The sequence below is a fragment of the Bos javanicus genome, chromosome 9 (assembly GCF_032452875.1).
Source record: "Bos javanicus breed banteng chromosome 9, ARS-OSU_banteng_1.0, whole genome shotgun sequence".
NCBI lineage: Eukaryota > Metazoa > Chordata > Mammalia > Artiodactyla > Bovidae > Bos > Bos javanicus.
In genome coordinates, this window is record NC_083876.1 from 32062129 (window position 1) to 32075609 (window position 13481).

Genomic DNA, 13481 nt, shown 5'->3' on the forward strand with positions numbered 1-13481 from the left:
TGTTTTTTTGGACTTCAGCTTGATCTAGATTAGGCAGATATTTTTACCATTTTTAAAAAATGACTTAATTGCTACATCATAAGTGATTTAGAATGATAGACTCAAAGCCCCTAGGATTAATTAGATTCATTGTTAACTCTGATATTAATATTTAAGTATAACACTAATTTGAAGAGCACAGCATCAATTTAAAACAGAATAATCTTTTTCTTGGAGTCTTTGAGGTGTACGATATTTGCAGTTTTGTTAATTTTTTTAAATTTCTTTTTGTAAGGAATTGGAGGAACAATATAAAAAGGAAAAACTAAACCTGGAAGAGGATAAAGATCAGCTTCAACAGGAGCTAGAAAACCTGAAGGAAGAATTGGAAGACAAACTGCACTCAGCCAATCAAGAGGCAAGTACTTTATTTGCTAACGTCATGTAAGTAGATGAGCCTGTGTGGAAGGTCACATATGTAGAGTAAAAATAATCAAAAACTTTCTTTGATGTTGAATTTTTCATAATACATTGATGATATCTCACAATGTAAAAATTTACTACAAAAACAACTAAAAAAAAAAAAACAACTAAATTTGGAGCAAGGTGCTTTTGGGGGGGAAAGCAAAACAGAAGACAGTATCCCCTTATAGGAAAGAAAACAAGAGGTTTTTTCCTACTCTTTTGCAAAACATTGACTTCGTATTCTCTATGCCAAATCTTTGCACTTTTAAATTCTGTATGAAAATAGTATTGTTTAGCCTGGAAAAGAAAAGATAAGGAATAGGCTGTAATAAAGTGTTATAAATCCAAAAAGTTGTGCATAAAATAAATGCAAAGACCATTGAAAGGCTAGAATATTGTTTGTTCCAGCACTTTTTCTCTTTTGTCCACATTCACTTGTGTCCCCCAACAGCCCAGCTGGAACAGTCCTCTTTTCTTTCCGTTCCAGCTCATCTTTCATGGGGCTCCTAGACTGGTGTTCCTAAAGCAAGTCCTTTTCTTGACGCATCTCGTCTTGACAGCTGTTGTACCTCACTAGCCTCATCTTGCCAAACAGTCTTTATGTCCTACTTTCTCATCACTCTTCTGCTCACAGAAAGCACACCAAAACCCGAGTGCCCCAGGCAGGTTCATGGTTTGCAACTGGTATTATTTAATTATCTTTAAACATTTATTCAGAGAAAGGTACCAAGCATGGCTTTAGGGTACAGTAGAGAATTAGATTGTTACTGATATTAGCTCAGTCTGTCGCTGATTGTTCAGGATCAACCCCTTCACACCTCCCTCAGGGTCTGTGATCCTTGTGGTTTCTCTCATTAAAAGGTGGTTTAGTGACCATCTGTGTTTCTCATGCAAGTGCCCTGGAGTTCTCCTCCTTACTCCCAAGTGGTTTAAGTAGTCCTCCAACCTACTTACTGTTACTTCACTGAGAAGAGTTCTGATAAATACATAATTGATTTTCCTTCTGGATACATTCTCAATTATGTTTTAGCACCCTGATAATATTGTAGTGCCATTTTAGAACGGCTCCCCAAGAATATGCCTGACTCATCCCTAGTCTGCCTCTACCTTCCCTTCACCCTGGGGCATTTTTTTCCTGCCTTACTTTGCTGGCTAAGATCTCCAGAGATAATAAGCATTCTTGTTTTATTCCCAGCTCTTAAAATGAAGGGTGTCAATATTTCACAGTTAATTATGATGCTTCTTTGAAGTTTTATTTTGTAAATGTTCTCTAAGTTTCCTAATTTAAAAAACCATCACAAATTGATGTTGATTTTTCTGCATCTCTTGGGATCTAACTCCTTTTTGTTTAACTTAATGTGGTACCTTTGTTGTTGTTCAGTAGCTAAGTTGTGTTCAACTCTTTGTGACCCAGTGGACTGCAGCTTACATTAATCAGTTTTATAATTTTAAATCAACCTTGAAGTTCTAGAAGAAGTCCTAGTTATCCATGCCAGATTATACATTTTTTATTTTCTTTATAGTTCCACTATACATTACAATTATTTTTAAATAGATAAATTAAGATTTTTGCTTCCCTGATAGCTTAGTTGGTAAAGAATCTGCCTGCATTGCAGAAGCCCCTGGTTCGATTCCTGGGCTGGGAAGATCCCCTGGAGAAGGGATAGGCTACCCACCCCAGTATTCTTGGGCTTCCCTGTGGCTCAGCTGGTAAAGAATCCGCCTGCAATGCAGGAGACCTGGGTTTGATCCCTGGGTGGGGAAGATCACCTGGAGAAGGAAAAGACTACCCACTCCAGTATTCTGGCCTAGAGAATTCCATGGACTGTATATAGTCCATGGGGTCGCAGAGTCAGACACAACTGAGTGACTTTGACTACTTCACTGTACATTACAATTAATTTTAAGTAGATAAATTTAATATTTTTAGTTGTAGTTTCAATATCAGACTCTCAAAAATAATAGAATGAATAGACAGAAAAGTAGAAGGATATAGTAGACCTGAAAAGCACTAGAAACAATTCAACATAATTAAGATTTATATAATTTCATACAACAGCAGGATACAGATTCTGTTCAAGTTCCCATAGACTATACACCAGGAGACACTGAAGCATATCCAGGGTCATAAAACAATGTACAAATATTTCATAGTCTATTAAAATCATACAGTGTGTTCTTTTATCACTGTGGACTTAGGTTAGAAATAAGTATCAAAAGATACCTGAAAATAACCCACATATTTTCAAATGCAATGTGACATTTATCAAGAGAGGTCTTTGACTTAACCATTGAAACTATCAATAAAGTTAAAAGACTGAAAAAACACAGAAAGTGATTGCAGAGAAGAAAGCACTTAAATGAGAAATTAACATCAAAATGAGAAATTAATATTGAAGATACTTTAAAAATCCCATGTATTTGGAGATTAAATGTCCACTTTTAAGTGATGGGTATATCTAAGAAGTTGTAGAAAGGAAAATATTTGTAACAATAAAAATGAAAAGAAAATTTATCAGGATTCATTGCATGTAGCTGAAGCTGCTCAGTGCAGCTAAATACAATGCAAAATCTTAAATAAGGTGTGAAAACAAATAGTGGACACTAGCATAAAACGTGAAGTTTAAACAAAATCTGTACTTTAGTTAATAAAACTGTATTACATGTTAATTTCCTGTTCTTTTTTTTAAACATAGTATTTCTTTATATTCTCAGATTTTGAAGTCTAGACTTGAGTAAGATTGCTTTGTGCTTTTCCTTTTTTATACCATCCTTTTCTGGTTTTGGAGTCAAAGTTATATTAGCCTTATAAAATGAAGCAGGACTTGTGCCCTTTCTGTTCTCTGGAAGAGCTGTGTGAGATCAAAATGCCTTTAACCTTAATGATGTTGTGGTTCATATGAAAATAATTTGTGAAACTTTTTAAGGCAAGCATAGTAACCTCTCATATGAGAGAAGTTTAATATTCTGAGTGCATCCACTTGTTTAATGCAATGTAGTCTATATTCCCGTTCATTAGAATTTTAAGCTGTTTTCTTCAAATATTTTGTATTCTTTTTGGTTTATCTTCTTGATTTATCAGCTTCTAAAAACTGATACTATGATGATGGGTTTGCTTATTTCTTCTTACATTCTATATCATTTTTTTCTTTGTATATTTAGAGACTTTTGTTATATGCATACAAATATAAAATTGCTTTAGCTACTTAATGAATCATTCTTTTTGGCTTAGTCTTTGTTATTTGATATTGTATAAGCTGACTGATATATATTTTTTCATCTACTGACTTTGCTTTTCTGCATCCTAATGTTTACATGTGCTTCTTGCCAATCACATATAGCTGCATTTTAAAAAATACCAAGTCAGAAAATTTTGCCTTTTAAATAAAGATTTTATCCCACTTACATTTATTGGATGGAAAATAGGAACATTTATGGAAAGACAGGAAGAAAGACTTAGGGAGGTAGTTTGTAAAGACTGAAAGTGATTGTTTTAGAAAAAAAATTAGAGAATGTCCTATTTTTGTAAGTTGATGTATCTTGATACCCTTACAAGTGAAATAGCCTAAAAACATAAATAGTTCAACTATGTATTTAGATGATAAATTCATGAATTCCAGAATCATAACAGAATATTAAGGGAAGCTAGTGAATTTAAAATCTCAGGTGGAAGATAACCATTTAATCCTATGAAATGGTACTTTGGGATCACCCCTGAAGGCAAAATGTAAGCTGAATCATCAATCAGTCTGACCATTATGATCTTTTAAAATGTTCTTATAATATTTAAGTTGTTGATTTTGGGGAGTTTCCTGGTAGTCCAGTGGCTAAGACTCCTCACTCCCAATGCAGGGGACCCGGGTTCAACCCCACATTGCCGCAACTAAGATATCTTCTTTGTCTCAACTAAAGATCCTGCAGGCTACAACCAAGATGTGGTTCAGGCAAATAAAGAAATACACTAAAAAAACTTTAAGCTGTTGATTTTCTTCTGAAAATAACTTTTGAAGTCTATATATATTTTTTCAGTATTTTGTTAAAATGAAAATCATTTGGATTTGTTTGTTGTACAGTGGTCTATCACAGTTGTTATGCTGCCTAACAAATGGTAGTAGATCAGTAAATACTTGACATATTAGTAGCCATATTTTTTGAATCTGTCTCCTGAGGTAAAAGAAATAAAAGCAAAAATAAACAAACAGGACCTAATTAAACTTAAAAGCTTTTGCACAGCAAATAAAACTATTGACAAAAAGAAAAAACAACTTACTGAATGAGAGAAAATATTTGCAAATGATATGACAGATAAGGGGTTAATATCCAAAATATATAATCAGCTCATAGAACTCAATATAGAAAAACGGCCCAGTCAAAAAATGAGCAGAATGGGCTTCTCAGTGGCTCAGTGGTAAAGAATCCACCTGCAGTGCAGGAGATGGTAGGAGGCATGGGTTCAATCTTTGGGTCGGAAAGATGCCCTGGAAGAGGGGATGGCAACCCACTGCAGGATCTTTGCCTGGAGAATCCCATGGACAGGGGAGACTGGTGAGCTACAGTCCATGAGGTCCTAGAGTCAGACACAACTGAACCGAGTGAGCATACACACACGGCATGCAATAAAATATACTGAGTATATATAGAAAAAAGTAAATAGATCAAAACAAAATGAGCAGAAGACCTAGACAGCCATCCACATGTATTCTTTGGAAAAAGGTCTAACAGGCACCTGAAAAGATGCTCAACATTGCTAATTATTAGAGAATGCTAGTCAAAAACAACAAGATACCACTCCTTACCTGGCAGAATGGTTACTATGAAAAAGTCTATAAATAACAAATGTTGGCCAGGATGTAGAGAAAAGGGAATCCTTGTACAGTGTTGGTGGAAATGGACATTGGTGCAGTCAGTGTAGAGAACAGCATGGAGGTTCATCAAAAAACTAAAAATAGAACTACTATGATTCAGCATTTCCACTCTTGGGACGACTGAAGTGACTTAGCAGCAGCAGTAGCAGAATAAGTAAGAAAATATGGATGGATTTGTGCAGTCTCACATTTAAACACATTTTATTGACATGCCTTTAAGGACCCCATAGACGGCAGCCCAAGTCCCTGGGATTCTCCAGGCAAGAACACTGGAGTGGGTTGCCATTTCCTTCTCCAATGCATGAAAGTGAAAAGTGAAAGGGAAGTCGCTCAGTCATGTCCGACTCTTTGCGACCCCATAGACTGCAGCCTAGCAGGCTCCTCTGTCCATGGGATTTTCCAGGCAAGAGTGCTGGAGTCGGGTGCCATAGCCTTCTCTGACTATTTTGTATACCTGAAGCTAATATATTGCTGGAAATCCACTGTATGTCAATAAAATATAAAAATTAAAAAGCTTTAAAATAGAATTTATAGGGTTTGGTGTGGTGAGTGGGAGAAAGTGACTCAGGTGTCTCCTTGGGTGTTTGGGACAGGTAATGATGCCACTGTTGCAAGACAGGAATTACGGGGAAAACACACATTGAATGGCAAGACATTGAGTTGTTCAGATATACTGACTTTGAGGTGATTGTAAGATATCTCTGTTGGAACTTAATTTAGGGTGTGGATTTGGAGCTAAAGATCAGGCAGTTCTTGAAGCCATTTAAGAAGAGTTCACCCAAGGATAGCTGATGAGAAGATTGCTGGTAACAAGTGGAGTACCAATATTGAATTAACGGAGCCAGGGAACAAAACTGAAAAGGAGGTATCAAAGCATGAGAATAAGGATGAATGGGTATTAGAAAACCGCGAAAGCAAATACTTAAAGAGGGTTGGAAGTGCCTCACAGTGTCACACAGTGATTAGAGGCAGACTGTGAGGCCTGAAAAGGTCATTCAGTCAAGAGTGCTCTGAGGACTTTTCTGTCATGTCAGAACAGTGGGATAGAAGCTAGAGTTAACAGGTTTAATCTGAATCATAGTGGATGACAGTACTTTTTTAAGACTACATATCAATGGAAGAGAAGAGGAAAATAAAGTTAGATGCCTTCTTCAACCTGGTACCAAAAAAATCCCAGATGGGCTAAGCATTGAAATGTAATATTAAATCATGAATATAAATAAAATATGAAAATACCAGGGACAAAAATAAAAGGACAGAGAAGGCCTTTTGAAATACCATGTCAGTGTCATGAATTAAAAACAGAATATTTGTAGTTACAACTAAAACTTCTGTGTATCAAATTGTGTGTGCATGCTCAGTCGCATCCTACTCTTTGCGACCCTATGGAGTGCGACCCACCGGGCTCCTCTGCCCATGGGATTTCCCAGGCAAGAATACTGAGTGGGTTGCGGTTTCCTTCTCCAGGGGTCTTCCCAACCCAAGGACTGAACTTGTGTCTCCTGCATCTCCTGCATTGTAGGGTGGATTCTTTACTGTGGAGCCACCAACAAAACTATGAGAGAGGAAAAACTGGGAGGGTGGAGTAAATGATTGGCAAACTATATGAGTAACAGAATTTAAGTCTTTAACAGCAGAAGAGTATTTACAAAACAGTAAGAAAAATGCAGTGTAGTTTTTTTTAAATGGGCTAAAGAAAATGCATGGAAAACAATTTTAATATCACTATCATTTGAAAACTGGAAATGAAATCAGTAAGATGTCATTTCATTACCATAAAATGAACAATGATTAAGAAAAACATAAGACCATGCAGCATTGATAAGGGTAAAGAAATAAACACCAAAAGCTGCTGATGGGAATATAAAATGATTTTCCTGGAAAGGAATTTAGCAGCATGTGTAAAAGCCATAAAGAGGAGAATATACATTCCAGTGTATTGAAGCTAAGGAAATGCTTAAAGATTATTGACAAAATTTACAGTAGAAATTCAGCAAAAATTACAGAATGGTGGTAAGTGATTAACAGGAGTTTGCTACAAAAATAAACTGAGGAAAGCTCCCACAAAGGCCCTGAGACATGAGCAGTTTCTAGGAATTGGAGGGATGTCAGTATTATAGATGAAATACAAAAGTAACTATAGTATAATAATACTTATTTAGTTCTTACTATGACCCATGCATTGTTTCAGTATATTCTCTCCTTTATACACTTAAGTCTCAAAATAATCCCATGCAGTAAATACTAGTTACTAAATCACAAAAAGTTACGTGACTTGCCCAAGTCACATGGTAATTGGGTAAAGCCAGAATTGCAGTCCTAGCAGTGAAATTTCAGAACTCAATTAATGCTTAACCACAGTGCCTCTCTTCCCCCCAATGAATATAAAAGCCGTGGAGGAATGTTGCCAAACCAAGACCAGGGAGTTAGGCAGGAGCTATGCCGAGGTGCCTTGTAAGCCCCTTGAAAGATTTTAGAAGTTATCCTGAAGGAAACAGAAAGCATTTGGAAGATGCTGGGTACAAATATGTGGACGGTTGCATGGGGGTAGAGCTGACACTCATATTCATATTTGTAATTTTATTGTATTTTATTTTATTATTATTTTTTTGAAGTGTGTATCTTTCTTTTTTTATTTTTTAATTTTTATTTTTTTTATTTGTAATTTTAATAAGTTGAATCTGAAATATTCATAAAGAATGGATTAGAGAGAAGAATAAGTGTGGCTAGATATTCCAGGGAGGAGGCTTCTATCACTGTAATTCCTTCGGTGTGCACGTTGACAAGAAGAATCTGAGTATTGATCTCTGTTACACGTGACAGAAATCCCAGCTCAAACTGGCCTAAGGAAATTTCTTGAGTCATGTGGCTGAAAAGTCCCAGGAGAATGTTAGCATCAGTCACGACCAGATTCGGAACGCAACTTCTTGACACTGGAGCTCAGTTTCTCTTTTTCTGTTGAGTTGGGTTTTCTCTGTTTGTGTGGTAATTCTTCAGTAATGCATCCTCTTAGGTATGTGTGCAGCTGGAAATGGCCTTTTTTAGGAGCTCCTTTAAAAGTCCTGAGGTCTCTTTAATCATGTGCCTGCCCCGACCAGTCCCCATGGTCAACAGAATGAGATGACCTTATTTGTGTATGCTTTAGTGAATGTTTCAGTCTTGGAGTTGGGTTGAAGCCCTGCTGAGACCTCCTGGCCCCTTAGGGAGGATAGATTCCCCTAGTGACAAAAGGAGGTTCTGATAATGAAGGGCAACAGATGTGTTCCGTACATAACCAGTTTTATTATATTTGGAAAACAAACTTTAATCAGTTATGTTCTTTGAAAGTTTGCTTATTGTACAGAATTTTAAAGTTTTTTCCTATTTAAACATATTCATTCTGTCTATAATTAGATTCTTATTTCTTGAACACTCTTTAATTCCTTGTTTAACTACATGAATACTGTTATTTACAAGTTTTTTTTTTTTTTATGTATTCCTTCTGTGTATATAACCCTTATTTATCTGAAAACTTTCTGGATTATGGAAGAAAATTATTCTTCTCGTTGATAGCTTTAATTGTCCCTTCCTTATTGATTGGTACCTAATATTTGTATGTTGCTTTCTAGTTAAAAAATCTTTTCCCACGTATTCTAGAATTTAATTATTATAATAACTCTATAGGGTAGGTGTTTATACTGCTATTTTGTATTGACAGACCCAGAACTTGAAACTAGATTTTTTGCTAAGTTCAGTACTCTTTAACTCTGTTAATAGTCACTTTTCTTACATTCATTCATTCACTGCTGCAGAACACTTTCATGGCAAGCCAGATCAATACAAAAAGTAGAGAAGACACAAACTATATAGACTATGGAAACGTGACATAAATACAATGACAGAAAAATTTTAAAACACTATATATGAATATTATGTACAAATATGCTAGTAAATTTTATTTTATTTTTTTTCCATTTTATTTTATTTTTTTAATTTTATTTTTAAACTTTACAATATTGTATTAGTTTTGCCAAATATAATATGCTGGTAAATTTTAAAATTTAGGGAAAACTGATGTCTTTTTATGAAAATTTAAATTTCTAAAATGACTCAAAGTAGTTAAACAGCCTGGCCAGACCAACTATATAGCCGTGAAAGAAACTGATCAGTCCCACATATACTAAAGAGGTACTAGATCCAGAGGATTTTAGTGAATGACTTTTACTAAATCTTCAAAAAGCAAGTAAATCTTAGCTATGAAAATATTTCAGAGCCCAGAAAAACTGAAAGTGCCCAGCTCATTTTATGAAGTTGGCATTCCTTTAAAGATACTAACAAGATAAAGTGCTCCCATCACCACATTTGCTCAGCATGAACATACATCTGCATGGAAAGGAGACAGGAAGTTGGGGACAGGGAATTTCAGGTTAGAGAGGGGTTGAAGGATTTCCAGTTTTCTTTGTAATATATGTATTTACAGTGAGAAATATTCAGGTATTATTTTTAAATTACCAGTTGTCATTTCTGTAGGGTTTTGATAGGCTTGACTGTTTTATATAAATGAGATGTTTTTGTCATAGCCTTTTCCTGTGAAGTAATTTAAAGCATTTTCATTTATTGATTTTAGTTCTCATCACTTGCGGGTATGAATCTGCTTAATTAACACATTGTCTATTAGCTAATTTCAAGAGTGTATAAATTTAACTCAACAATTTCATGACACAGTTTTTTTTTTTTATGGAAACACAGAAATCACAGCATACGCTAATTTAAGCTTCATTATCAGTTTATCACTATTGATCAAAATCTGTCACTTTTATAAATAGATGGAGAACAGGGCTCAAATGAAATATGTGATTCCGTTTTAAAGAGCAATTTTTAAAATATTTGTATTTAAAAAAATATTTTCCCCCTCAGTCTTGGGCATAATCTTTATCTTACTTCAATTCTTTGTTATAGGTATTTGATTATATGATATAAGCAGGAATTCCCAGGAGCTTGAGGTATCCATTTATTTACATGGTTGCCATGACACAGGGAAATCACAAATATAGAGGTCTTTTCAAAAAAAAATAGATGAAGACTGTCATGATTGAGTGCTTCTTCCAAATTCATCAAGAAAGATCCATCAGTAAAATTACATCTAAAGAAAAGTCTTTAAGAAACGTGACTGTTTGCTAGTCAATTACACTGGGATGTATTGAAAGTACTGTATTTACTTGCAGATTGGCCACCTCCAAGAAATGGTAAGCAAAAGCGAACAAGGTCTTGGCTCTGCCGAAGGACTCATTGCCAGCCTTCAGGACTCCCAGGAAAGACTTCAGAATGAGCTTGATCTGACTAAAGGGAGGCTGAAGGAGACCAAGGATGCTCTGTTAAATGTTGAGGTAATGTCTTTATCCTACTATAATCTAAATATCAGCGAGGTAAAAGTATGATTTAGTTACTTTGCTTAAAGTTTATTTTAAACATCACATTATATATAGTGTATTCGTTTCCTAGGGCTGACATAGCTAAGTTAGACTATAAACATGGTGGCTTAAAACAACAGGAATTTATTCTCTCATGGTTCTGAAGGTTGAAAGTTCAAAATCAAGGTGTTCCCAGGGCCATTCTCCCTTTTAGACCTCTAAGGGAGGATCTTTCTTGCCTTTTCCAGCTCCTGGTAGTCAGGTGTTCCTTGGCTGGTGGCAGCACAACTTCAGTCTTCTCTGTATTCTCATGGCATCCTTCCTGTGTCCTTATATCTTGTAAGGATACCTGTTGTATTGGACAAAGGGCATCACCAACTCCAGCCTGACTCCATCTTACCTAATTATATCTTCACTGACTCTATTTCCAAATAACATCACATTCTGAGAAACTGGGGTGCTAGGACTTCCACATATCTCTTTGGAAACACAATTCAACCCATAATAATATTCAACCCATAATATTAATAGTATGCACAGTTCTCTTAACTGGTAAGAATTTGAACTCTGGTCTATAGCAACTAAGTGATTCTCCATGACCTACAGATATTGGGAAAGGTTTGTCTTTCCCCTTCAAGTCTCATGAAGCAGAGCAAATATTTAGACTGCCTTAGAAGATAGAGAAATGAACCATACAACTAGGAGGACAGTAGCTAGAGATTTCTTATTTTGAGTAATTCTATTCCATTCAACATTGTCTTTGGTGGAAAAAATAATTCCTCGAAGGAGATGACTTAGTGAAAATGACAGTTGGCTAAGATTGCTAAATTCAGGTTTCACCATTTACTGCTTACTAGCCAGGTCAACCAGAGAGGGCAGTGGCACCCCACTCCAGCACTCTTGCCTGGAAAATCCCATGGACGGAGGAGCCTGGTGGGCTGCGGTCCATGGGGTCGCTAAGAGTCGGACACGACTGAGCGACTTCACTTTCACTTTTCACTTTCATGCATTGGAGAAGGAAATGGCAACCCACTCCAGTGTTCTTGCCTGGAGAATCCCAGGGACAGGGGAGCCTGGTGGGCTGCCGTCTCTGGGGTCGCACAGAGTCGGACACAACTGAAGCGACTTAGCAGCAGCAGCAGCAGCCAGGTCAACAATTTCAGCACTAACTTCCTGCTTTCCCATAAATCTGGATATGTTCCTCAACAATGCCACAGCAAGTGGGTGATCCAGAAAGGGTCACTGTGATAACCAGCATCTCTTCCTTTTCTGTTGTGCCCTGAGAGCAGGTACGCTGCTGGCAGGGGTCAGTGGTTATCAGTGTTGTCCAGACAGGTCACGTCCAGCCCCACACTCCAGAAAACCACTTGATTTATGCTCCTCTACAGAGATGTCATATATTTCGTAGTCTATTACTGTAACATAAACCAGTAGACCACTGGTTTGAAGTTACATGATAAAAATAGAAGCCTAAACTTCTCATGATTATTTTAATCAGGTCATTGAGGTACAGTTATAATGCCAAAGCTTTAAATAGATAGCATACTTTTGATATGAATGGGAATGAATTTTAATAATATATTTGCCTATATAGTGTGTGTTCAGGTGAAGATAATTAAATTCTTAGATACCTATGATATGGAAAGCTTAGGTTATTAATTTAATGCTGATTTTAAGCTTTTTAAAATAACTTGTCAATGAATGAGCCTTAATAAAATATGTCTTGCACAAGGACATTTAAAAGATAAAATGGGTACCATGATTTTATTGTCATAAAATTGCAAATAATTGTTATAGATAGCACTATCGATTATTGTGCTGTAAGAATTTAAAAGTTATAATGCAGGCACTCTCCTTACTTGACATAAGCAACAGTGACTTTGAAGACTAGTCTTTATTGATAGCTTTTATTCTTCAGAGTAAGCTAGAGCAAGAGAGGCGACAGCATGAAGAAACACTGGCTGCCATGAAAGAAGAGGAGAAACTACAAGTGGACAGAATGGCCCATGACTTAGAGATGAAATGGACTGAAAACCTTAGGTACATGCTTTACTCTCTAATGTCATCTTACTATACACATATGCAAAAAGAAATGGTTTTCTATTTCTATGGCTTACATTGTCTCATTGTTAAAGATGTAGTAGCAGCCTTTTTTAAAAAAGATCTGTTTATTTGGGTGTGCTGGGTCTTAGCTGCAGCAGGTGAACTCTTAAATGTGGCATGTGGGATCCAGTTCCCTGACCAGGGATCGAACCCAGGCCCTCTGTATCAGGAGCACAGAGTCTTAGCCACTGGACCACCAGGGAAGTCCATAGTAGCAGCATTTTAAATTAATTTTTCCCATGGTTAAATGCAGAGAAATTGGAGTTCTGTTTTTCTGCTTAAATACAGATAATTTTTTATTTCATTGGCTTCACTATAAGTGAAGTGAGTCACTAAGTTGTGTCCCACTCTTTGCGACTCCATGGACTACAGCCCACCAGGCTCCTCTGTCCATGGGATTCTCCAGGCAAGAATACTGGAGTGGGTTGCCATTTCCTTCTCCTGACTATAATACAGGTGGAGAACTAATCTGAAGTCAGAGGACTTATTGTTCTAGAACTTATTCTACCTTTGGTAATTTGATTAATCAGTGATCTTGGTAAGTTACCAGTTTACCTTATGGCCCTTAACTTATTGATAACATAAGTACCTCTTACTCTGAGCCAGCTTTTGAGGCAGATTAGTTAAATGCTTAGAAAACCTGCGAACAAACTATACTGTAGTTATTGAGAGGAAAAAT

At 36.3% G+C, this 13481-nt stretch overlaps 1 protein-coding gene and 1 non-coding gene across 2 annotated transcripts in view; one reads left to right on the plus strand and one right to left on the minus strand.

Annotated features, from left to right (window-relative positions):
* The window catches only part of FAM184A (family with sequence similarity 184 member A), a 123499-nt gene that overhangs the window by 62614 nt on the left and 47404 nt on the right, over positions 1–13481 (plus strand). Inside the window, exons 6-8 of the mRNA XM_061427452.1 lie at positions 275–397; positions 10514–10675; positions 12618–12739. Coding sequence (XP_061283436.1) covers positions 275–397; positions 10514–10675; positions 12618–12739 — 407 coding nt within the window. The remainder of the gene's footprint in view (positions 1–274; positions 398–10513; positions 10676–12617; positions 12740–13481) is intronic.
* Positions 12933–13005, minus strand: TRNAR-CCU (transfer RNA arginine (anticodon CCU)). The gene has a single exon. It is a non-coding gene; the product is annotated as a tRNA-Arg (tRNA).